At 42.4% G+C, this 24,730-nt stretch overlaps 1 protein-coding gene and 1 long non-coding RNA gene across 4 annotated transcripts in view; one reads left to right on the forward strand and one right to left on the reverse strand.

The window, feature by feature from the left end:
- Positions 1 to 20,669, forward strand: part of DCAF5 (DDB1 and CUL4 associated factor 5) — a 43,177-nt gene extending 22,508 nt beyond the window's left edge. For all 3 annotated transcript variants that reach the window (XM_081185967.1, XM_081185969.1, XM_081185968.1), the window contains exons 6-9: positions 2,512 to 2,725; positions 9,875 to 9,941; positions 11,807 to 11,934; positions 17,827 to 20,669. In XM_081185967.1, the coding sequence (XP_081042093.1) occupies positions 2,512 to 2,725; positions 9,875 to 9,941; positions 11,807 to 11,934; positions 17,827 to 19,608 (2,191 nt within the window). In that variant the 3' untranslated portion in view covers positions 19,609 to 20,669. The remainder of the gene's footprint in view (positions 1 to 2,511; positions 2,726 to 9,874; positions 9,942 to 11,806; positions 11,935 to 17,826) is intronic.
- The window catches only part of LOC308583004, a 36,233-nt gene continuing 21,452 nt past the window's right edge, over positions 9,950 to 24,730 (reverse strand). Inside the window, exon 3 of the long non-coding RNA XR_014005991.1 lies at positions 9,950 to 10,738. This is a non-coding gene — a long non-coding RNA (uncharacterized lncRNA). The remainder of the gene's footprint in view (positions 10,739 to 24,730) is intronic.

Below are 24,730 nucleotides of genomic sequence, written 5' to 3' on the forward strand. Positions count from 1 at the left end.
TGTTGCTGTTCCACAGATCCTGCTTCATTTATCATTTTGTATAGGATCTGTGTGGCAAATGACATCACCATGGCCTGTTCACATATTCTGCTGCAGTGTAGAGGGGAGAAAGTTAAATGTTTAGAATCAAAGAATCATCAAGTTGGAAGGGACCGTGAGGGCCATCTAGTCCATCCCCTTGACTCTGAGATTAAAAGTTTCAAGTAAGAGACCAGCTGAGCTAATCCAGCTGTTCCGTTTCAGTTAACTAAGAGATATGGTAATATATTTGCAAGTTTAATAAACAGGAAATACTTTATATGTAGAGGAATTCATAATATAGAATCATAGAATCGTAGTGTAGGAAGGGACGACAAGGGTCATCAAGTCCAACCCTTGCAATATCAACTAGACCAGGGCTTCAGCAAACTTTTTCAGCAGGGGGCTGGTCCACTGTCCCTCAGAACTTGTGTGGGGCCGGGCTATATTTTGATATGATGCAAGAGCACCACGAGCCCCAGTGGCTGTTTACCTGTGTCTTGCGAGCGGCAGGTGCTGGTGGTGGCGGCGGCAAGACAATGAGCGGTGTGCAAAAGGGCTCCAGAGAGGGGCTGCTTAAAATGGTGGCCGCTTGAACACGGCTGCTGCTGGCACCAACAAAGCCCAGCCTCCTTCCTCCTCTAGGCAGGGCGGGGATAAGCCAAGAGGAGGGAGGGAGGAGGCGCTGCCGCTGTATGAGGGAGAGGGAAAGAACGCACGCTCTGCGATCCACACAGCGATTCCCGGACCGTCCAGGGGCAGGATCCAGAAGGCAGTTGGGCCTGATCCAGCCCACGGGCCTTAGTTTGTCGACCCATGAAGTAGATCATACAGGGCAGGTGTCCATCCAACCTCTGCTTAACCTCCAAGGAAGAAGAGTCCACCACCTCTCCTGGGAGTCTGTTCCCCTGTCAAACAGCTCTTAGAAAGTTCTTCCTGATGTTTATGTGAAGCAACAAGTAAGGCTAAAGGAATTGCTGTGGAATAACTGTCTTCTTGTTTATATAAATTGGGATGGGGGACCAAGCTTAGGTTTTCAGCCTGGTTTAGCTGCTGCATATTATTATTTAGCACCAATCGTATAGCTGGGGCTCCATCCTTGCCCAGCAGATTTAATTTACCATTGTAGCTTTTATACAGTACTGTACGTTCTGTTGAAAACTCTTAGTATTTCCAAGCAAATTGTCATGTGAGAAAGGGGGAAATAGATTGATGATAGGGTTGCTACCAGACCAGGAAAAGAAACAAAGCTTGGCTTGGCTTGGCCTGTCACTAACAGCAGTTTTGATCTGTAGACATTTGTAACAGTAAAGAAGAGGCTGAGGACGTTACACTCCAGTATAATTTTTTTGTGACAGATTGAAGAGAGGTTTGAAGGGACAGGAAGCTGGTTGGAAATGAGAAGGAAGAATCACATTCTTTTGGCTTCTCTGACTGCGAGACTTCCTTTGGATGAACTGAAAACTGTTTTTAGTTACGATGACATTAAATAGCTGGGAAAGATTGATTTTCAATAGGTTAATACTTTTACCACTGTTAATTTAAAATTCTAATCCTGCTGTATGTAAAATCATTTTGTGCTGGCCCCCACGGTACTTCTAATCAATGTGCAAACCAGCATCTCATTTTTTTAGCAAAAGAAAAGCACTGATTATGATACAGTAAGTGAATGAGCTATGAGCTTTTGCCACAATAAATTCTGAGGTCCACTGGGAGCCAAACCCTATTTGTATTTACTATCTTAGTTCCTCTGTGACTCGGATGCACAGTTTGTATCCATCTGATGCCATGCATTGAGTATTGTATTCCCAATTCTTTGGAACTCCTTCCTAGATGTGATCAGAAAGGCTCCCTCTCTCTTGAACCTCAGGTTATTTAGTTTCCTGTTTTGTGATTAATTTTAAATTGATTTTATCCACTGTACATCTTTTGTAATTTGTATGTACACCACTTAGAAACCTGTATATAAATAGCTGAAATATTATTGTTCATTTATTACAGTCCTCCTGAATTCAACAAGAGATTATTTCCTTGTAAGTGTACAGGGAATTATAGTTGTAGGCCATCATCCAGTTTAAAGTTGAACCTGCATGTCCGTCTGAAATTATTAAAATAAGTTAGTTGTGGCCAAAGTTTTAGCAAATACTCTTAACTGGACTTGGGACTTGAAATAAACATTGCTACTTGTCTGAGATTTGCCAAAAATCTAACTGAAATTTTGCTACACATCTAATTTGTAAGTTAGTCCTAAGTATAGAGCTTGGGTGGCTTATTGGATCCTCAGTAACGTTTCCTTCCTGGAAATTTATTTAGGACGTCTGAGTAATATATGGAGAAGTGTGGTTCATGGAACACAGTTACACATTTATAGACTTTCTGCCTCCTTTGAACTCCTTCCTGCCTTGTTGTGATAAGGAGGGATGGCTGATAGATGCTTCATGGTAGTTAAATTGTGGCAGCCCATCTGATTCTTTTTGGTTTCTTGTTTCCTAGTTCCCTGCTCCGGTATGGTGGGAATCTATCACTTCAGAGTGCCATGAGTGTGCGGTTTAACAGCAATGGAACACAGCTGCTTGCTCTCAGGCGTCGGCTGCCACCAGTCCTTTATGACATCCACTCCCGTCTGCCTGTCTTCCAGTTTGACAACCAAGGATACTTTAATTCTTGTACCATGAAAAGCTGCTGTTTTGCAGGTGATCGCGATCAGGTAAAGAGCCTCAGTTGCCAAGTCTGTGAGCTGAATAAATATTTCATTTGTGGCATTTATATCCCAGCTTGTTCTCCAAGGAGCTTAAAGTGGCATATATAGCTCCCTCCCTCCTTGTTTAATCCCCACGACAACCCTGTGAGGTAGATTAGACTGAGAGGGAGTGACTGATGCAAGTTAATCCGGTCAGTTTCATTGCCAGGTGGGGGCTTGAACCCCAGTCTCCCAGGTCCTAGTCCGACAATCTAACCTCTACACCATACAGGCTCAGTGGGCACTTCAAGAGCGTTGATGGCATGGCATTAAAACACACGGCCAGTGTGCCTGTATTTAAGTTTTCCCCTTGCTTAAAACAAAGCAGGGTGTTAACACTGAGAGACCTGGCCAACATACCCTCACAACTTAGCCAACCCTGTGGGGTGAAGTAGGCCAAGAGATGGTCACTAACCCAGGTTGTCCACTGAACTCCTCATCTGGGTGGTCATTAGAAATTGTACGTCTCTGGTTGACATCCACAGTCCACTTCACCCCACTAATGTGACTTTCGGACTATTCACATTAAAGGGGGGAAATGAAATACTTTGATACTAAACAAGGTAATGGAACTGGTGGCTAAGGCTCTGTTTCCACTCCATCAACGCATCATACGAGTTTATTCCCAAAAAGCCCCACATGGCGAGCTGTTTTAGTGCATGCAGCTGCTTGCAACATGGCTCTGCTGCGTTTCACCATATTACTGTGGTATGCGAGAACTTGGACCATGCTTCACAGCAAATAGTTGCAAGCAAATGGCACGCCATGCAGAGCTGTTACATGGCTAGATTTCCATACGAATCATGCCTTGGCTAATGCAGAAATGTTAATTGGGAGTAGGTGGTACAGCACGGTGCCTTGATTTGAGATAGCTGGCGCAAATGTTTAGAAAGATGATAATGTGCTTATTTGCTTTCCCTTTGTTTCTACATATTTCTTAAACTTGTATCCCATGTGTTTTCATCATGGAATCCAAAGGGGTGTGCATGTGGTTCGGTCATCACCCAGGCACCGACCAGACTCAAAGCTGCTTTGTTTCTGCATGGCGATGACCCCATGTGTCTTCAGACTTACCCTTTAGGATATTGATGATCTAGTGGGTTATGATGACTTACTAGCGGGTTATCAGACCTCATGTGGCTCAGACCAGTTGCGCAACCATTTTTTTTGGAAGGGGGCGAGTGTTTTCCTTTGTTACAGAGGGGGAAAGAAGAACCCTGGTGCAGTATGGTGGGGAGAGGGGGAGGGGCTGGAGAAAAATTAAAAATGAATGCTGTTGGGAACTTGCATATATTTTATTTAGGCAGCAGAAGGAAGAGGAGAAAAAGTAGTCTTCAGAATGCCTGGTTTTGGTGGCATGATGGGAGGGGGAGTCTAGTTTTTTGTAACTGAACTAATGCTCTATTACATAGGCACCAACTCTATAAGGACCCAGGTCCCTTCACCCCTCCCGTAAAATATTGGGGGGGTGCCACCCCAATTTTGAGATCAATCAGTTGCAGAGGAGGCTGAGTGTGGAGCTGAGTGCAGTGCTGATTCAGTGGTTGGACGTTGCTTCTCTGCTGCCACAGAGGGGAAGCAGCCCCGGGCCGGTGGCAGGAGGAGGAGGCCAGGCCCCAGAAAGGAGGAGCCATCAGCCATTGAAGCTGCACTGCTGTTGTGTTTGACTCCACCCCTGACTCCTCCCTGTGTCACACGGGAGTCATGCATGTGTCATCTCCCCCCTCCCCATTTTCTACTTAGGTTGATGCCTCGATCAATAAAAAGTGAGTAAAGTTTGGTGAAATGTGAATTTCTTTAGCAAGATCTCAGCATTCTAGGGAGTGACTCCCAAAACTTGACGAGAAATTTCCTTTGTTTTAGATCAGTGCTGCCTCTTTCGTTTCTCCTTAGTTTTGAAATTCGTTTTTCCCGCTCCCTTTTGCTTTGCTGTAGATGTAGCAAAGCTCCGGGCCACCAATAATAAAAAGCACTACTTTGCTGCTTTTTTCAAGCAAGAGTTAACATATGCTCTCTGAATAAAACTAAAATTATCTTTACTCTGTGGCATGTCCTCAGACATTACATCACCACTCAGTCTCCTTTGTTGATATTATGCATGTGCAGGAAAGTTTCAGGAATGCAGCAGTCACTGAGTTGCTCTTCCAGCATTCCTTAGGATGAGTTCTGCACACTGAGAGACTCTGGTCAGCATGCTTTGGGTTCTGCCTTTCAACATGGTGCTCCTAGAAAGAGCTGTGGCTAAAACAACTCATTTACATACTGTTTTGTTTTGTTTTTTAATAAACTAGGGAACTTGCTCAGTGCCACTTAAGAATAGAACTGGCAGCATTCTCCCCCCATAAACCTTGGGGAAATTTTTTTGCATGCTTTTGCAGCACTAGGAATTTGTCTTGGTTCTGAGGCTCGTTCAAAAATGGAAGCATTCTCTTCCGGGTTTTCGGCGTTCAGGTTCTGAATCGTTCGCCTTCCAAGATGCTCAAAAACCGAGGTTCCACTGTATCAGTTTCAGTCGGAAAGGGCAGGCACTTGACTACTTCACACCACGTGAATTCCCTCTCAGAAGCAGTGCTGTTCTCTAAGTTAAACTGATAAGATTTCTCTAATTCCACCAGGCATACAGGCTTGTTTTCAAATTATAAACTAGATGTGGACAAACCATTTTTTTACAAGCCTAATGTTGAAACAGTTGTACTTCTATGATGAACAGGGGATTGCAGGGAATGATGACCTAAATACACCTTATGAAGGTTTTCTGATTATCTTCAAATGCATTTGCAATGATTCATTATGAATGTTTTCATTAAGGCCATAAGAAATACATTATTGGTAACTTTAAGTAGCGAGCTCACTGAGGTAAAACACTGGAATTACTCTATACTGCCAGTGGGGGGCAGCAGTGGCTATTATGAGACCTATTACATTGAAAGCAAATATAGACAGGGCCATGTATTTAATTTCTGATATTGACATGATATATACTGTTCAAACAGCTGAAGGCTAGGATTTTTTTTTTTTTTTGAAGAATTGTATTTGAGTGGTCAAAGAGTGAGGGAATTAATCTGAACATTTAAATGTTGATGAAGTAATTTTTATACCCAATAGCTTACTCTTGTTAGCATACCTTTATTTTATGCTTTTTCTTGCTTCCAGAAATATGTCATTCCTGATTTTCTGCCTTAATTATCAGTTGTTATATTTTGGGTGTGCATGTGTGTGTGTATAGAGCTGTAGAACGTGTTTGTTTAAATAAGCATCATATCACAAAACAGAACAATTGGTTTTACAGTTATCAGTATTGAAATTTATAGCAACCCTCCTTTGCTTCAAAATTTATGGAATTATATATATATGAAGAGATGTAAAATAGTAAGATGCTCTTCTTCCTGTGACTATTTTGAGAGTGGGAACTGGCTTTTGCCATAGACTTGAGAGTTCATGCAGACGAGTGCTGCTGTTGGCAGGGTGGGGAACTAAGGGAAAGATTCAATGGCACTTAAGTGTAAAGATGGCAATCCAAACTGAACCGAATTTTGGAAGTTGCATTTGCTGTGAACGGTGTGGGTGGCTTTAGACAAGCCACTCTTCTCTTAAGCCCTGGTTTAGTTGTCAGTCATATCCCATACCTGTGGTGTCAAGCAGGCCACCCATTTTTAAAGCAACATTTGTTTATTTTTTCCCTTATTTAAACAACAACAAGCAATTATTTGAAGTGTAAAAGTGCTGAGGGGATTTCTTGGTGTCATAGCTGATAGCTTAAGGGTTAATAACACTCCAGTTCTCCACACTAAGGTCCTAATAACCATTGGGAGCCCTTTGCTGGTGAACTGTGTAAAAACAAAAAATCTTAAAAGGCCCAGTTATGTAGCTAACCTAATGTGTAATTTGGCTCTTTAAGATGTAAGAAGCTCTGTCAGTCATGAATTGCCTTACACAAAAGAAGCAAGCAAATGTGGAGCAAGAAAAAAGGGCTGGCTTTAATTTTTCCTCTTTAATACTTTGCATTCAGCAAAACCTACGGAAATATAAAAGCTTCAAGATGCCGACCATTTTCCAGCAGACAGTAGTTAAGAAAAATTTATTCCTGTTGGTGGCTGAATTCCAGAATGTGCAAAAAGCACTGCTATTAAGACCACAGAAACCGCTGCCGATCATATTCCATTTTGCATAAGTTGCCTGTAGTATGTTCTCCTTTTGGGGCAGAAATGGGAGGGAGATTCAGGCAGGCAAGGAAGCAGCAGAGCCAGCAGTCTGAGGATGGCTCATTCTAAACAATTGAGGCATGTTTATAGAGTTCTGGGATTGCTGCTTTGTGCAGCAACAGCTATTAACCATGCCTGGGAATTTTCTTCCTTCTAAGGCAAACTTCTGAATCAGCAGCTTGTCATCCAAAAGCCTTTCCTCCCTCCCCTTTCGGTTGTTTGCAGCTAGTCACAGATGGAGGATGATTTACATCTTTGCTCATCAAATGACTTTGAATATTTTCCCCCAAAAGACTGTTAATGTTGTGTTTGAACACATTCTTTTAATGTTTGGAGAACTTGATGGGAGTAGGAAATGGGGGGGGGGTGTTTGGCATGAGAAGCACTTTTTTGCTGCTTTAGGTCACACACTTCCTGAGAGTAGGCTTGGGCCTGATTTGCGTGAAATGCTAAGCTAAACCTTGAATTAGTGTGCAGAATCCCAGAGAGCAGCTTGCAGCACCTTTCCTCCCCTCCAGTCCCATTTGCTGCATGGCTTAGCGTGTTGTCTGAACAGGGGCTTGTGGTTCAGCTCTCTGCTTGCTAACCATGAGGTTAGGAAGGAGAAAGCTTAGCCATGAGCCCAAGTTCAGACAACACACGAAACCAACCCTGACTTGCTTTGGCACAGTGCTGCAGCAAAAATGACCAGGGAGGAGCACAGCGGCTATAAGCTTCTCTCCAGGAGCCAACACAGGCTTAGTAAGGTAAGGTCTGGTTTTGCAGGCCTTGTGAACCAGGCCATGGTGTCCCATGTGATGTATCCTCAGTGCTGGAGACACAGCAGGCAGCATATATTTCTTAACAACTTTCTTCATATTATCCTACAAAGAGCAGCTTCTCTGACCACGCTCCTAAAAAACAACTGACTAGAACAGAGATGGGTCTTCATTTTTCCTTCTTTTAGGAAACTTCATCTCTTGAGGAACCTTCACGCAAACAAGGGTGGGGAATAAATAATAGAATTATTATTACTGCTACTTCTTCTACACTAAGACTATTAAACTGTGTGACTATGGTACAACTGTGTGTTGGGACACTTGCAATTGTGAAAGCTTAGTGAAACTCACCAACCAGCAGCAGAGTGGCTGCATTTGGCTGGCTGTTAAGTGCAAGATACTTTTTAGTTATTGGGGGGAAATGTGTAGTTGCATTCACATCTACAGCCTGAGCAACTTTCCTGTGCTAGATCCTTTTTTGGACATTGTTAACATTTGCCAAAAGGGACTCCACTGGCAGCACTTCTCTAAAGCTGTCCTCTTATAAGCAGATCTCTATAAAATTTCACATGGAAAGGAGTTCCTTGTGTGACTGTTTTCTTCTGGCAGTAACTAGGCTGGAGTGCCAGAACACCTTGACTTTACATTTTGAGAATTCTGGTTAGGGTGAGGACAAAATAGCCTTGCAGTTGGAATGAGCACATCCAAGTTCGGTAAAGCAGCTAGGCTTCTCCACATTGGAGTGTACTGTGTGTTTTACAGCTGCTTGTTTTTATTTCTCAGTCCTTGAGAATGAAGGATCTTCATCTTATTTACTTTGTCAATTTGTTTGGCTACTCTAATTGTTTAGTTTCTGCCTGTAAAGTATTTTAAGTGCTCTTTGGTTAAAATTGAATCAACTTTGTATAAGGGGTAAAAACTAAACTTTTGCCTTATTTTCCCTTCTTTCTTTGTGCTACTGGGTTACAAATATGAGGAATTCTTTGTTGGCCATCAGGTTGGCACAGACTGGAGATTGGTCAAATATTGTAAAAGACATAACTTTCTGTATCCCCACAAAGTTGCTTTCAGGTGTTCCTCCTTTTTTCATAACACTTCAGCTCCATATGCAACTTTTAAAATTGTGGTAGGAAATGGCCAGTTCGTTAGCACTTGCATACCTCTGCAGTTTCCCAGTTCTTCTATAAGTGTACCGTATTTTTCGCCCTATAGGACACACTTTTTCCCCTCCGAAAATGAAGGGGAAATGTGGGTGCGTCCTATGGGGCGAATACAGGCTTTCGCTGAAGCCTGGAGAGCGAGAGGCTCTCGCTCTCCAGGCTTCAGGAAGCTCTGCGCAACCTTCCGGAGCCCGGCGCCAAGCCGCACTGGGCTCTGGAGGGTTGCACAGAGCTGCCTGCATTCCGAAGCCTCGGGCACGCTGAAGAGCGTGCCTGGACTTCGCACAGCTGTCCGCAAGCCTGGGGAGACCAGCACAGCTCCCTAGGCTTGCAGATAGCAGGCTGTTCTGGGGTCGGGGGAAGCTCTGGCTTCTCCCGCGCCAGCCCCGTGCCGGGGGGGGGATATTTTTTTTCTTTATTCCCCCCCCAAAAAAAACCTAGGTGCGTCCTATAGGGCAGTGTGTCCTATGGGGCGAAAAATACGGTAATTGTGTTTTATTTTCTTTTTTCAGCTAAACAGACTAGTAATGTACTTTGAGGAAGGAAGCTTTTAAAATTATCAGTACTGTACTTTGAACTTTCATACAGTGGGCATATTGAGTGAATTTGAGGGAGAATTGATGTTAAAGCAAATAAATCATAAATGAAGACTAGAACAGGGGCAGGTGTTTGACTTGTGTAGCATGATTTTTATGGGTATAATTTCAATGGGACTGGAAAGTAAATATGCGTTAGATTGTAGCTTATCATTTTTGTAGCCTGTTGATTTTTAAAATCAAAGCCTTCCCTCTCCCCACTGGTTTATCATGAATCCCTGGTCTTTATATTTTCAGTCCTTGACCTGACACCACACAAACAATACAAATTCTAGGCATGTAGAATATATATGTATTGCATCATATAATCAAGCTATTGGAATCTTCCAAATATGTATATTTCAAGGGCTGCCTTAGTGGTGAATTTGTTGTAACTTACTAGTATTTTTATTTCTAACAGTACATCCTCTCTGGCTCTGATGACTTTAATTTATACATGTGGAGAATTCCTCCGGATCCAGAAGCAGGTGAGTGTTAATGAAAAATCTTCCAAACTAAGTTACTAGCGCTAGGAAAAGCAGTCTTCTATAACAGTGTTTCCCAAAGTGTTTCCCCAGGGTTACACAGAAGAGTTTCAAAGGGTACATGGCAGAATTTGCTCTAGTCTAGATATTAAAACTACAAATTATCTTCTCCCAAAAAGGCCTACCACTGGTATAACCTCTCAAAAGAGGTATACAATCATTGTAAGTTTGGGGAACACTATTCTACAATATTAGCAATTTATGCAAGAGGTGCATTATTGGGGTCGCCTTCCTGTACATGCACACCTTTGTGTAAACCCCGTGATGTTTGCAATCCTTTGCATGTCTGCTTGGAAGCACTGAAGTTCTCCTGGTTTGTGTGTGACATGTGTGTATATATCCTCGTCCCCATCGCCTTCTTAATCAAAATATCTCCCCCCCCCCTTCGCTGCTCTTTGCCTTGTAGGGGTGGGGAATACAGGTATCTATATTTTTCACCTAACACTGTGCTATTCATTGATCAATCCGAATATGTAACAGTTTAGAAACGCAACACCTAAAACACAAAAAGCATTACATATTCACAATATTAACAACTACTGAAACACACATGCACTAAGTTTAGTGCTTTAATTTTAGCTCTTTGTTGGTCTACGTATGTTGTCATGAGTGTCACTGCTTTCTCACTTTTGTGTCCCCAACATGGCTGTTTTTTAAAAAACAAAGTGAATGTTCCTTCATGTTCCACTTCTGGGCTTCCAGAGGCATCGTTTGTTGAGCAGTGCGGTTGAGTGACCAAGCTGAAATACATGAAATAATAAGTTCTTTACTGTGCTGCCAAGCGCTACAGTCAAAGGGCTTTTTGGAGAAAACTGGTTCTCTTCAGTACTTCCAGCACTTCTAAGTAATTGTCCAGACTTTCCTAAAGGTCCATGGTTTTGGTGACCGAACCAACCCAGCCTTATATTTGTATGACCAAGTGAATGTAGTTCTCCTGTGATAAATGAGACACAGACCTGTTGAGTTCAGAGGCCTGGGACTCTTAGAAACATAAGACCCAGGACGTGTACTGTGTCTTATTAGATAGCAGGTTTGTTTTAGAGTTCCTTCCTTACTTGCAGCTACGTGCAGATTGCTGTTTTTCCTTCCAGAATTCCCTTTCCCCTGGTCTGCCTACTGTAAGTCCTGGGGTGAACTAGTCTACACTTAACTCAGAGCAACCTGGAATCCTGGTTTGGATCAAGGAATGGATCTGCCATAAGCATTACAGTGACTAATCAATTGGTAAACCACCAAGAGAGTAGATAAAAACAAATGCATTTGTGTTGGCTTGCCCTTTACTTGAAGTAGCTTTTCTTCCTATCTCTGTTGAGGCCATCACTACTTTACCTTCTGGATAATAGTTAGCACCAACAGTGTAGTAAAATGGAATGGCCATCTATCTGCCTGCCCATAGTTCTGAAGTTGCTAAGGGGAAGACTGACTATGATTTGGAAGCTTCATCTGATGAGAAATGCTGCTGTACGTCTCCACCAGACATTCCTATCTTCAGCCTGTTCTGTTCCAGTTACATTGGTTATCAATATGCTGTTTTTCACAACTATATGTGGTATGCACGCATACAGGCTTACTGGAGTTTTTGAATATTTCACCACTGGCATTGTCCAGAGTCAGGGTGTCCTTGATTTAAGGCAGTTTTACTTGCTGCCAATGAAATAGTGACTAATTTAGTGGAAGGTGCACAGTGGGATAAGGGCAGTGGTGGACTTATGGCCTGTAGCTGTATACAGCTAGTATTTCAAATTCAGTGCAAACAAGCCATTCTCTGGTATATGGAGCTATTCTCTTCTGTTGCTGTTTTTTTCCAGGTGGAATCGGCAGGGTGGTTAATGGTGCATTTATGGTATTGAAAGGTCATCGTTCAATTGTGAATCAGGTCCGATTTAATCCCCACACCTACATGATCTGCTCCTCAGGTGTGGAAAAGATTATTAAGGTGAGCCCTTTTCCTCCGCTTTGCCATGGCTGTTGAGTATCCTCTTCTCAGATCTTAAAGTAAATGAAACTTCTTTTAAATGTGTAAACATTTCCTTGCTCATTCTCTGTGATGCGTGTTCTTAAGCAGAACTGTTGGTTGCTATGATAATGCAGGCCTTGTGTTCTTTGCTAGAATGTGCTTCATATTCTTCATTTATTGGGAAATACAAGTTAAGGCAGCCACACACACCAGCAAATGGCATGTTTAATATAATTGCACTAATCAAAGCTGGTACAGTCGAGACACCCACACACTTTATCCCCCTCAGTGAGAACCAAACTAGATAAAATGTTGGCAGCCTGCTCATGTCTCCCACATATTTGGGTTTTGTGGGGAGTTGTTTGTTTACTGAAATGCAGCCATGGAAGGAGGGGGCTGATAACTTGATCAAGGAAACAAAGGGTTTCCTTGAGCCAATTATTATAATATTTATTCATACCTTGCTTTTCCCCTTATAGGATTCTAAAGTGGCTTACAGATAAAAACATGACTCACTAAAAACATTTTTAAAAAACCAGTTAAACATCAATAGAATTAAAACTATATACATATATGAAATCTGTTTAGAACATAACAAATAATTGCAATAAAAACCACAAATGAGTTGTCCAAGGCATTTAAGCAGTTGTCTTTTATCAAGAGCAGCAACTGTATTGACGGGTGCTTCTTGAGAGAAAGCATGTCCACTCAGGGAGCCCCTCTTCATAGAGGAGGCTTTTTCAGTGTCCATGGATGAATACATGCCCTTGGAGGCCTTCCCTGACACCTGCAGGGTCCCATCCTCCCACCCCTTCCCTGCTGAAATTTGGCTTGGGGAAATTTAACTTTTGCTCCCCAGCTGCACACTCTGGGTTGGTCACCCTCACTTAAGCTTAGTGGGGAGCCAAAGGGCGTTCCCAGGGCTAAATACTGGCAGGGTGAAGGGAATGAGTCGACATCCATGTGCATAGTTGTGGAATGTACATGGTGCTCCCAATAGTTTCTCCAGTTTGTAAATATGTCCATAGCTGGCGCCCTCTGTTCTGTGGGTAAATAACCCTTAAGATCTGAAACAACACTCAGCTTCTCCAGGTGTTCATGCAAGACACAGTTGTAAGGAGCGATAACTTGATAAATATTTATGAAAATAGTAGATGGTCTGAAATGTTTAATTGCTTGAAACACACTTAGAGGCTACTGCCTGTGCATCAGTGAGGTTATTTTTTTGCTAGGTTGAGATTATCGGAGTTGGGTGCAAACCACAACATTAGCTGTTTTGGGGATGGTACACATATTTGGTTTTGGTTCTGCCACAGAACACATTGGCCGCATTTGCGTCGCCTTCCTTCAAATCCAGGATTTTACCCATTCTAAACTCTGAACAAACCTGTGAAGTAGCCATTTAGCTGGGAGAGAGGGAGTTTCATGGGTGGAGAAGGGCTTGAAAGTCACTCTTCCTGGTCCAAGTCCCAACTCCCTTGTTGCTGCACCACACTGGCTCCCTGACGTTGAGCTGAACCCTTGAGTAGATCGTCTAGAGCTCTTTTATGCATATACAGGTGCCCTGCAGGCTTAGAAAGCAGGTTCAAGAGGATTTAATTCTACGCCTGCTCTGTTTTCAACCATCCGCTGAAGAGCTTTGTAAATGTCTTTAGGGCAGATGGCAGTAATTGAGGTATATCATGTAAACACTTCAGTCAGCTGCACATTGATTGACTGACTGTAACCCTGTTGGCCATTTACAAGCTGGGGGTCATGGCTGGCCCAAATCCTGCCAGCATGGTCCACTGCCTGTCTGCATAATACAGTACCAAGAATCTATATTCAGTCTGTGTCTCTGGCTTGTTCTTTGAGTTTGCTACTGCTTTCTCACCCTATTCTCCAGATACTAATGCATATTTAAAAAGGGATATATCTGGCGGCAGCACAAGGATTTTAATTACACAGTGTTGTGTACCATTGAAATGCCTTGCTTCTTGTTTTCAAGACGTCTGCCCTAACTGTATTTACACCAGTTTCTGCCAAACGGGTATACAGTACGCATAGACTTAATTGGTTCAGTTTGAAGCCTCTTGAGAAATCTGGATGTAATAACCAATGAAGCTTTGAATCTTTCCTGGGTGACGGTACTTGGTCTGTTGGATTAATGTATGTATATAAACAGCCCCTGTGTTGCTTTTGTTGCACCTACATTTTTTTTCGGGGGGGGGGATAGTGATTCAGTTAAGTGTCTTTTTCAAGAGCTCTCCCAACCTGAAAGGTTGTGGTGCTTGAATGCCTCTGGAAAAGAGAATTCATGTTAGATCATAGGTTCAGCATGTGTATTTGTGAAACATGCCTATCTTTTCTAATGTACAAGCTTGAAACTAATTATGAGGAAGAAATATTGATGTATGTAACTGCCATGCTGGAACTCCAGTTTTTCTGTGCCTTGTTCTCATTTTTGCAAGACAACCTATTTTGGGACAAGAATGGCTCAGCTTCAGATTGCTCGCACCTAAGCTCATATCCTACGATCACACATTGTAGGCCAGCCTTGTGAGCCCCTTATAGACTTTCCCGCCTGTTCAGATCAAAATGTGAGGCCCTGCACTGGAATTTTCACCTGGGTAAGGTTGAATTGGCAGGAACCCAACAGAGCAATTCTTTGCAAGGGCTCCCAATTTTAATAACCCTTCAGAAAGCTGATCTATCTGGCTCCTAAATCCTTAGAGGGGTTGCCAAAACTTGGCCTTGAGAGGAATTTGAGAGGTGGATGAGCGGGTGTGGACAGCTGCTGGTGACTTTTCTGTTTTGGCGTGTTATGAATTAAAGTAAATTTAAAATCCAGCTTTATTTGAATTGTTAGCATGGCAGAGTAATTTTGTGTAAAGTTTTTATGTGGAAGATAGCCTTTGAGAAGAGACTTTAAACTAAATGGAGATTATGAAGCAACGCCATGATTCAGAGAGAACATAATGGTGAGTCAAAGGAGAAGACTGCAGAAAAGCTTACTTGGCAGGCAGATGTTGCTCTGCAAGTGGTAGAAAGGTAGAGTTGTGTACACTATTGAGAGAAACTGACTGAAGTCTGTAGAGGGCTTGACAGCAGGAGGGCAGTGTTGAACTGAATATTGATGGTAGTGGCAACTTGTCAAACTGTGTGGGAGGGAAAGTTGTAAGGTATTGCTGATTTATACTTTAATGAAAATTGAAATGCACTACTATGTAAGAGATGGAAGGTTTTTTCAGCCATGTTTCTATGGAGACAACCATAGAGACAAGCTACTATCTGTCTCTTGCTTTTATAGGATAATTTGATGTAGCACACCTAATTATATACACTTGCAGCAAAATCATAATTTAGCCTACCTGAACACAGCATAAAATATCTTGCTGGCATGTGACTTAACATGACATCTCTGAAAGGTCACCTTCCTGCATGTAAAAGGAGTCTGAGGCTTTCCTGGCAACTGCAGGTGATGATAAAAAAGGTTGCTCCTTTGAAGGGCTTTGCTTACTTCTCAACTTCTATCTCAACTCTAAAATCTTCCCAAAGAGTAGCTGTGTTCATCTCTTGCAACAAAAAACAATCAGTCTTGTGTCTCTTGTGTCTCCTTCAATACGAATGCATATATCATGACATAAGCTTTCAGGGACTCAAGCCCACTTGTCAGATGCATGAAGTGAAATCTTAGTTGGCAGGTAAACAAAGGAGAAAATGGTAAGGTGGGAGTCATGTCTATCTTGTTACATTCTTTGGTAGTAAGTGCCTTTACAAGGATTTCTTCTGCAAAGTCATGTTTTTAGGATTCAGGTTTTCAAAGTGGGTGTGGGGACTAGGCTTGAGGATGGTATGAAAGAATGGAGTGAGGGAAGGGCGTGAAGTTCCTGACTTTATTTTCAAATAATTGAAGGGGAAATTCAATAGCCATTAAATTTTCTCCCTTTTGATTACTGCCTAACCTGTTCTTTGGTTTTGATACTATCTTTCTAACCCAAACTTTTCTACAGATGCATGAGAACTAATGACTTGTATGTATTTTTTCCCCCCTTACTGACATTTGGAATCTCCCCAGATTCCACATTCATGTTGTGATCCAATGGGTGTTCCTTGCAGGTCTTCCTCAAAGTTGGGCTATTCCATTATTATGCAGAATTAAAATAGGAACAACCTCCGCGTGTCTGTACTTTTTGTTCTGGGGGAAGTAATTTGAGGGAGGCATTTCTGAATTCAGCTACTTACTGAACTGGTTCCTTTAAAGGACTGTTAAGAGGACCTATCACGACTCAGCAGCACTAAACAACTTTCACCCAGTCACAAATATCCCCTTCTTGGGCAAGGTGATTAAAAGCATGGTGGTGGTCCAGCTTTAAGCCTGTGCGAAGGAAGCTGAGCATCTGGACCCATTTCATTCTGGCTCCAGGCCTCTTCACTGTACTGAAACTGCTTTGGGTGCCTTGTCTGATGACTTTTGTTGAGAGAGAAGGGGAATGCAACCCTGTGCATTCTCTTTGACTTCTCTGACTTTTGGTAGTGATGACTATGGAATTCTTCTGGACTGACTGGGGGGACACCATTTTACTGGGGTTATGTTCCTACCTCCAGGGTCAGTTCCAGAAAGGAGCAATTGGGGGAGGGCTGTTACTTGACACCCTGGGAATTGACCTGTGGAATTCTGCAGGGGTCCATTCTATTGTCCATCCTGTTGTTTACTTGGCCTGGCCCCTTGGGGTGAAAGGCTGATAATAAATAGCAGAACTAAAATAAGATAAATATGTAGAGCACGTCTCTCGAAGGCCCCAACCCACAACTTAGGTGAGGGCTAGATGAAGGTGGGGAGGTAGGGCCTGCTACAGAAGGGCTGGCAAACAATTAATTTTTTTAAGAAGCGGATTAGGATAAATGGGCATTACCTCCAAGCCCTACTATGCTGTTTACCTCCCATGTGCTAGCAAAAGAGGATGGATCATGTCTGCTGTTGGTGATTAAATGAGCACAGATGTACACTAACAGGCATGATCATCCTCTTTTGCAAGCACAGCCTTCTGCCTGGGAGGTGAATGGTGTCAGGTGGTTCTGATCATCTGTGCTAATTCAACCATATAATTGTCTTTTAGTGCTAGCCTAGGTGTATTTTTAAGAAATACTTGGTAGGACAGCAAAATTCTAAGCACCCCCATCAGCCTCATAGGCATACATGATTGGAAATGGCTGCACTGCTGTTATCATGGCATTTGAGTATAGGGGAACCAATAACAACAACAACAACAACAACAACAACAACAACTGCTATTTTATTACTTCTACCCCACCCATCTGACTGGGTTGCCCCAATCACTCTGGACATCTTCCAACAAAATATAAAAGCACTGTAAGACACCAAACATTATAGATGTTCAGCTTACATTGTGCAGCCATCCACAATTGCTGAGGTGCTGAACCATGCAACTTATTGAAACACCACAACACGTCTCTAAAACAAGCTCTAGCTTTAGTTTCCTGGGAAACAAATGCCTTCCTTACTGCCTAGACTTTTATTCAGAAAGCAACCTAGTATTCTTACAACCTCCTTTCTCTCTCTCTCTCTCTCTCCCCCCCCCCACTTGTAAACACCTATTAGATAAAAATAGAGTTCTGCAGTCTGGCGTTCATTTCATTTCAAGCTGGAAGCATTTTATGAGTTGTGAATCCTCAAGTGTAGGTGAGGAAACATTTTGCACGTGAAATGGAACATCTTTGTGAAACTGAGTAAAAAGAATTGTTCTTTAAGATCAGCTACACCAATAGTCTTGCAAAATGATATAGGTATATCAGTAGACTGCTGAAAAGCCTTAAAAAAGCAACCGGGTGATATATATAAAGCAACACTTCTTTTTATTCTTTTTACAGATCTGGAGTCCTTACCGGCAGCCTGGTTGCACAGGAGATCTGGATGGTAAAATTGAGGATGATTCCCGTTGCCTGTACACACATGAAGAGTACATTAGTCTTGTGCTAAACAGTGGCAGTGGCCTGTCTCATGACTATGCCAATCAGTCAGTCCAAGAGGATCCACGGATGATGGCCTTTTTTGACTCCTTGGTCCGTCGAGAGATTGAGGGGTGGAGCTCTGATTCCGACAGTGACCTTAGTGAAAGCACAATCCTGCAGCTCCATGCCGGAGTAAGTGAGCGTTCAGGGTATAGTGAGTCTGAGTCCTCCACATCTCTGCATCACTCCCCACCTCACATGACGGAAGAATCTGATGAAGCTGCCTATAACTTGGGAACCTTGAGATCTACCGAATCTCCACCAGCCAGAGAAGCTGTGGCTTCTCGCCAGCAACGTTTGTCTGCACTGAGGAGGTACCAAGACAAGCGTCTCTTGGCCCTTTCTAATGAGTCTGATTCTGATGAAAATACTTGTGAGACGGAGCTGGATGCTGATCTCTTCCCAAGGCCCAGGTCCCCAAGTCCCGAAGAGAATGACTCAAGCAGCTCCAGCAGCAGCAGCAGCACAGAAGATGATGAGGAACTGAATGAGCGCCGTGCCTCAACCCGGCAACGCAATGCACTAAGGCGCAGGCAGAAGCCACAAAAGGAAGAAAGGACTAATGCAAATGCCAGCACAGAAAACACAAGTACCTACTTAGGCGAAGACCTCTATGATTATCCCCAGATCAAAGTGGATGACCTCTCTCCTTCTCCAGCCTCATCTCCCGAAAGGAGTACTGCAAATACTGAGGTCCGCAAAGAGAAGGTCTCTCCTTGCTCAGAGAGTGAATCTGTAGACAGGAAGATCTACAAAGCTTTCAGGTGGCTCCACTATTCTTATATGTCTTATGCGGCTAACAAAGATGGCGAAACTTCACATGGCGGTGGTGAAAGTGAAGGGAGACCTGGAACGAGCAGAAAAACCCAAGGTGGGCAGGATCCCTCTACTGAAAACCGCAACAAGGAAACCTTCAAGGAACGTAGCTCGGCAGAAAATTCTAGAAATGGCCAAGATCATGAATGTGATAATCAGCGGCAGCTGGAGGATCAAGAGAACGTCACCCAAGGGAACGGAAACAGTGGGACTGTGGAGCATTCGTTTGAGATGAAGAAGCTCAATGGAAAAGCCACATGCAAAGGCCGAAGTAGTTGCACTGAAGAGCCTCGCAGCCAGCCTGCAGGATTTGTGGAGCAGAAAAGTAACCAGAATTGTCAACCTGCACCCAGCCACAACCCACTGGTTGTCTCGAAGGATTCATTTTCCACCGCTGCCACCTGTAGTGGATCTGGAAATTACTCTAGAAACCCAACAGATGACAATGAGGACAGGAACACAGACAATTCCTGTGCAAACCACAATAATGGTCACTTGCACCCTCGCTCTTCTTACCTTAGTAACGGACAGAGTTTTGGAGAGCAGGAGGCTGTGGCTCAAGGAAGACAATTACACTTAAATGCTGATAATGGCAGCCTTGTGCAGACATGCACATCCTTGCACAAGGAATGCAGCCTGTCTGCAACAGACTCTCCCACTCACACCGTGAGCACGAAAGAGGAAGCTGCCGAGTTGCATCTTCCGGGCAGTGATGGCTCGCAGATCCGTGGGCGACAGAAAAGGCATAGAACAGAGTTTGAAGACACAGATTCTGAGAAGTCTTCCTCAGAAAAGAAGTTAAAAACACACACAGCCTGGGTTTGAAATGTCACATTTCCAGTTCTCCATTCCATTCTCCAGTGGGTCTATTTTAAATTGCCAGGGGCTATGTTGTATAAAAAAAATCTAATCAACCTTTAAAATGAGACTGAGTATAGTGTACCCTTACAAGGTTCTGTTCAAGTAAATCCTTATTCAGACAGTTGACTTATTCTCGTGTGATGTGTGGTGTTTGTTCAGCTAGCTACCTAACGTGGCTATTGTAAATCTTACTCTTCTGAAAAGAATTATTTGCGTGTTGATACTGTGGGTTTTATAGCCTCATTGACTTGAGTGATAGGCAACTGACATCTATGACTGATGCTTCTGGGGTGTTTTTCTGCACATGAAAATGGGAGCAAATTGGGTGCAGCCTTCTAACCCTCTCCCATGCTTCTGAAGTCTTAAAGAAGAGTGACTGTTTGATTTGGTGGAAGCATTCTCATGGTTTATGTATGTAAAGTAACATCACACAGCTGTTTGTACTTAAAGTAATCCAATTACTCATTCAAGAAGCAGGAGATGGTTTTGTTTGAAACTGTTAAGGTAGTATCCAGAATGACCTTGCTCTTTTTCCTTCTTCTAAAGTTAAGCCTCTCCTCCCACAAAGTAGCCATATTTGTCATTGGATTAGAACGTAGACTCCACTCCAATTGAAATTCACTAGAGGTATAATCTGGAAGCACTGCTGTACTTCCCATGGCTTTATTTGCTGTCCCTAAGCTATTACCTGATTTACAAAATAACTTGCAGGAAAGCTACACGAAATCTTGTATGTAGCTACAACTCTTGTGTCTGCATGAAACTGGTGATACAGTCCAGGAAAGATGGTTAGTGTAACTCGGAGGAGAAAAATGCATATTGATGTACCTAACAAGCTAACTGTGAGCGTAAACTGAATCTTGAGACCCGGTTCTCTCTTCTTTTCTTTTCCTTTTTTAAAATAATTGATCTTCTTTGGAACAGTAGGCTGACTTTAGAGACCCTGGTTTTACAAGTCCTGCACTACTGTTCAAAAGGTGCAGATTGATGTATGGTTTCCAATTAAACAAATATTTTTGTGTGTATTGACTATCTTGTTTTTTATGGTAAACCATAACATTGGTATATATTTTTGTAATACAATAGTTATATACTGGAGAGGGGATGGCCTTGCAGTTCAACACTTGACACTGGTAAATTCTTCTGGGATTCCAAGTAAACAGAAATGTTAATCAGCCAATTTTCGTACGTTACCTGCAGAGTTTTTAATAATGGTGGCTGGCACAACCGTACTCAACAGGGTGGGGGGTGGGGGGAGGGGTTCCCCTAGATGCTGTTACGATTTGTGCTCTGCTTTTGGGTGGTTTGCCTGTCCCTTCCCACATTACAAAGTAGGTTGGTAGGTGCCAGCCCTACTGCTGTGTCCTTTAGTGTTAGTTGGAGCTCTTTTCCTATAATAATTCACTGCTTATAGCGTGTCTTAATGGTTTTGTGTGATTTTGGAAAGTCAAATATGGATTAAGGAGGGGTGGGATGGGAAGATTTTCAGTAGGAGTCCTACTCCACACATGTTTAAGATCTCTTCCCTTTGGTCTCTTCCTGATTTTTGTACATATTGAGGCATTTATGAAATGGGCACCTATACAAATGTGAAGGAACTAATCAACTTTATACCACAAAACAAACAGCCATCTACTTTGCAGCCTAGTTCTATGCATCTTTAGTCAGAAGCAAGCTCCACTGAGAACATCTGGACTTAGTGTTGCATCTAACAAGGGCATCCCATTTGTGCAAAGACTTATGTGCTTCCCCTCTCATGCTCCCCAAATATGCTCTGGTGGTACCCCAATACTGAAGAGCAGATTGGGCAAGGGAGGGGAAGGTTTGTTGGGCAAGCAGAAGTCCTTGCAACAACGGGACCACTTCATTGGGTACTGCCCTTAGTCCCACATAAGTTTGTGTAGGATTGCTGGCATAGTTTGCTGCACAAGATTTATGATGGCTGTGTGAAATATTGTACTGAAGTGACTCTTACCCAGGGCTTTCCAAACTAAGTACATGAACCAGAGTTTCATTCAAGAGACCCACAAAAGCTCTCTTAAAAATACAATTAAAAACCATACAGCACCTGGCATGGCACATTACAATTACTACAACCGGTGGGGGGGGGGAATCATTAAGTGGCACCAGTACCCTCAGCAATATTCAAGTTTGGGGGGGAGGAGTTTGTGAACACTGTCTTAAACAATAAATATAAAAATAAAATGCTAAGCATTGTGGCGGAGCCTCACTAGCGCTGAAGCTGCTTGAGCCTTCTCTTGGAATTTGAGAGTTCTCCATGTTCCTTGGATCATCACTTGCTAGGGGATTCTTCTAACAGAAGCGTCCTACATTGCCAGGTCAGTGTTTTAGAACCAAACCAAAAATGACAGAATGAGGTGCCCTGCTGTGTAGTACTTTGCACAATTTTCCTTTGTGTATATTGTATGCTGCTGTGTCAATGGCTAAAGGGTGGGGGCAGTCATTACTTTTGGGGGCCTCTTTAATGATGAATGAAAAGGAAAGTGTGTCTCTTGAATCTATTAACTGGTGCTTAGCTTTTCATGCAAAAAGGGTCTTCTGTAATACACAGCTGCTCAACTAAGCTCTACAGCCCTGGTTTTGGAAGTGTTGCTTTATGCCTAAGCTTTTACTGGGGAAAGGGAAGGGGGCCACCTTCATGAAATGGAAAAGGGCATTTCAGAAGAACTGGAAGACGAGGTAAAGGAGATGGAAGAAAATATACTGCCCAAGGGAGAAGTGAAAGCATGAAAGGCAGAGTGGATATGCTTCAAGTCGAATAACTTGATCTGCTTTACAAATAATTAATTAATATTAATCTGATTGTGGTGTGGTGGGTGTGTAAGTGCATTGAGGAAGGAGTTTCTCCATCGTAAAGATTTGAAAAAGCAAATGCTTATGGTTTTGCAATTGGAAAGCATTGAGCAATAGCATAATAGTTAGCAGATAGATTTTCCTCTCCTGTCACTGTAACTTGAAAGCACAAACCTTGGGGTAAAACTTTTTTGTGTGTTTTGTAACTTGAACTTACTCATTCTGTAGTTTGGGGCTTTGCAGCTCTTCCCCCTCCCCCTCCGCATTTTATCACTTAAACTATTCTCTACAGGCACATACGTTGGCACTCAAAACAGGTGGAGTTGCAGAGCAGCAGCTCCCAAACCCAACCAAGTCAACAAAGACTTTTCCTTGAGGATTATGTTGTCTTGACTGTTTCTCCTCTCCACGTCTTATTCCTCATTAGGAGACCTTACAGTAAGGTGCCAAAATTTCATTGACTTGTATCTCCCCAGTAATTTTAAAGGAAATGGGAACAAGCTTTGCCATTTAAAAAGCCAGGAAATTACTGAAATTTTTACTTGGAATATAAAATCATGGGTGGTTATGAATCATGTTGACCAGAATTTCTATGGTAAAAGGTCACATGACCCCAGTTGCTAGGAGCACCACCATGCCCATAGATGAGAAATCCCTTCTATCATTTGGCCAGTGAATATTGGGAGACATAACACTGAACCAGCTTAATCATTGGTTTGACAGAACACAGCAGTTCTTACATTTAAAAAAACCAAAAACATGACTGCAAGCTTTAACTTATAGCTGCATTGATGGACCAAATCTGCAACTGATTTAAAGAAGGGTATATTTTTAATAACTGCAGAGTAGTCGTGTATGTGTTGGCTAGTTTGGCTTTGTTATGTTTCTCCTTATGGGGAATGAAGGATAATATTGCAGATGGCCTTTCCTTCCTATGATAAGTAGCAGCTTTCTGGAATTAAATTCTTTTACTACTTTCAATGTTCTCAAAGACACCTTTATATTTTGGTCATAGGTATGCTTGAACACCAGATAACTTTTAATCTAACTGCAGATAGCTCTAGTTTGTGTAAAAATAGATTAAAAATATGCAATGTTAACTGCTGCAGAAATATTCAGCAACCATCTGTGATTGATCCAGGGCTCATTTTAGCCACGTGAAAGAAAATACCTTCAGCAAAACTTTTATGGCTATTGTACAGATGGTTTGAGAGACTTGTTGCAAAACCTAAAATAATAACATAGCTCTCCAAGTTACCTACTTGCACTGTAAATGAGAACCTCTGTTAACCTAAGATGCTGTAGAAGTGTGACATCCTTAATTCTGCTGCAACATAGTTGTGGCTACGTCAAAGTTGTGCAGAATTAAAGACTGCATCTTAGTGCAACTTGCCAATTTAAGGTTAGCCTAAGCCAACTTAGACATATTGTATTCAATAGGGCATGTTCAAGCCATGCACAAGGTTGTCACTAGCAATTCATTTGTAGAAGGGCTTTTAAAGAGTTTGAGAGGCCCACTCCTCAAGTCCAAAGACAATTGCCATCAACTGTAATCATGACCATTGTATATTTGTCCTGCCTTTGGGAAGGCTAGCTACTGTTCCTCTATGAACTGTTTTTAGTTCTGGGACCTGACTGTAGTGTACCAGACATTGCTTGGTATTCTCCATTTCTCCACTATTAAAATGGCACCCTTCAGGAAACCTCTGCTTTATTTGATTTTCAGCTAACATTATTACAGAGGAAAGAGAATGATGTGCTTGCATTGTGCAAAGTATGTCCTTCCAATTTCTCTTCACAGTAACCTTGTGAAGCAGGCCAGTGCTACTACAATTTGATATAGACGGAAATGAGCTGAAAATTAGTGACTTGACTGAGGAGTTTGTAGAAGAACCAAGTAGAAATGAGTATGCATTGCCCCAGCATAGACAGAAAAATAGGCAAGATGAATAAACCTTTCCAAGTATCCTACTTGCATATATGTACAACTTGGGCCTAAATTTGTTTTCAATTTGAAATAAATAGATCAAGAGTTGTTATGCAGCCAAGCTGGTCTGCAGTCCGCTAGGTTTAACTTAACGGACTTGTGCTGGCTAGAAGCTTATGGCAGCATTAACATCTGAAGAGACAGATTCCTCCATATGTTCTTATTTGTTTCTGGAACTTAAAAATGACCCAGCCATGTGTTTGGGGTGAAGCGTGTGCTAAATTTTCTTTCACTCCAAGAGCTAAATTAATTTCGTGCCAAGTTCTGCTCTTGAAAGCAAGAAAA

This window comes from Podarcis bocagei, assembly GCF_964188305.1.
Source record: "Podarcis bocagei genome assembly, chromosome: 1".
NCBI classification, from domain to species: Eukaryota; Metazoa; Chordata; class Lepidosauria; order Squamata; family Lacertidae; genus Podarcis; species Podarcis bocagei.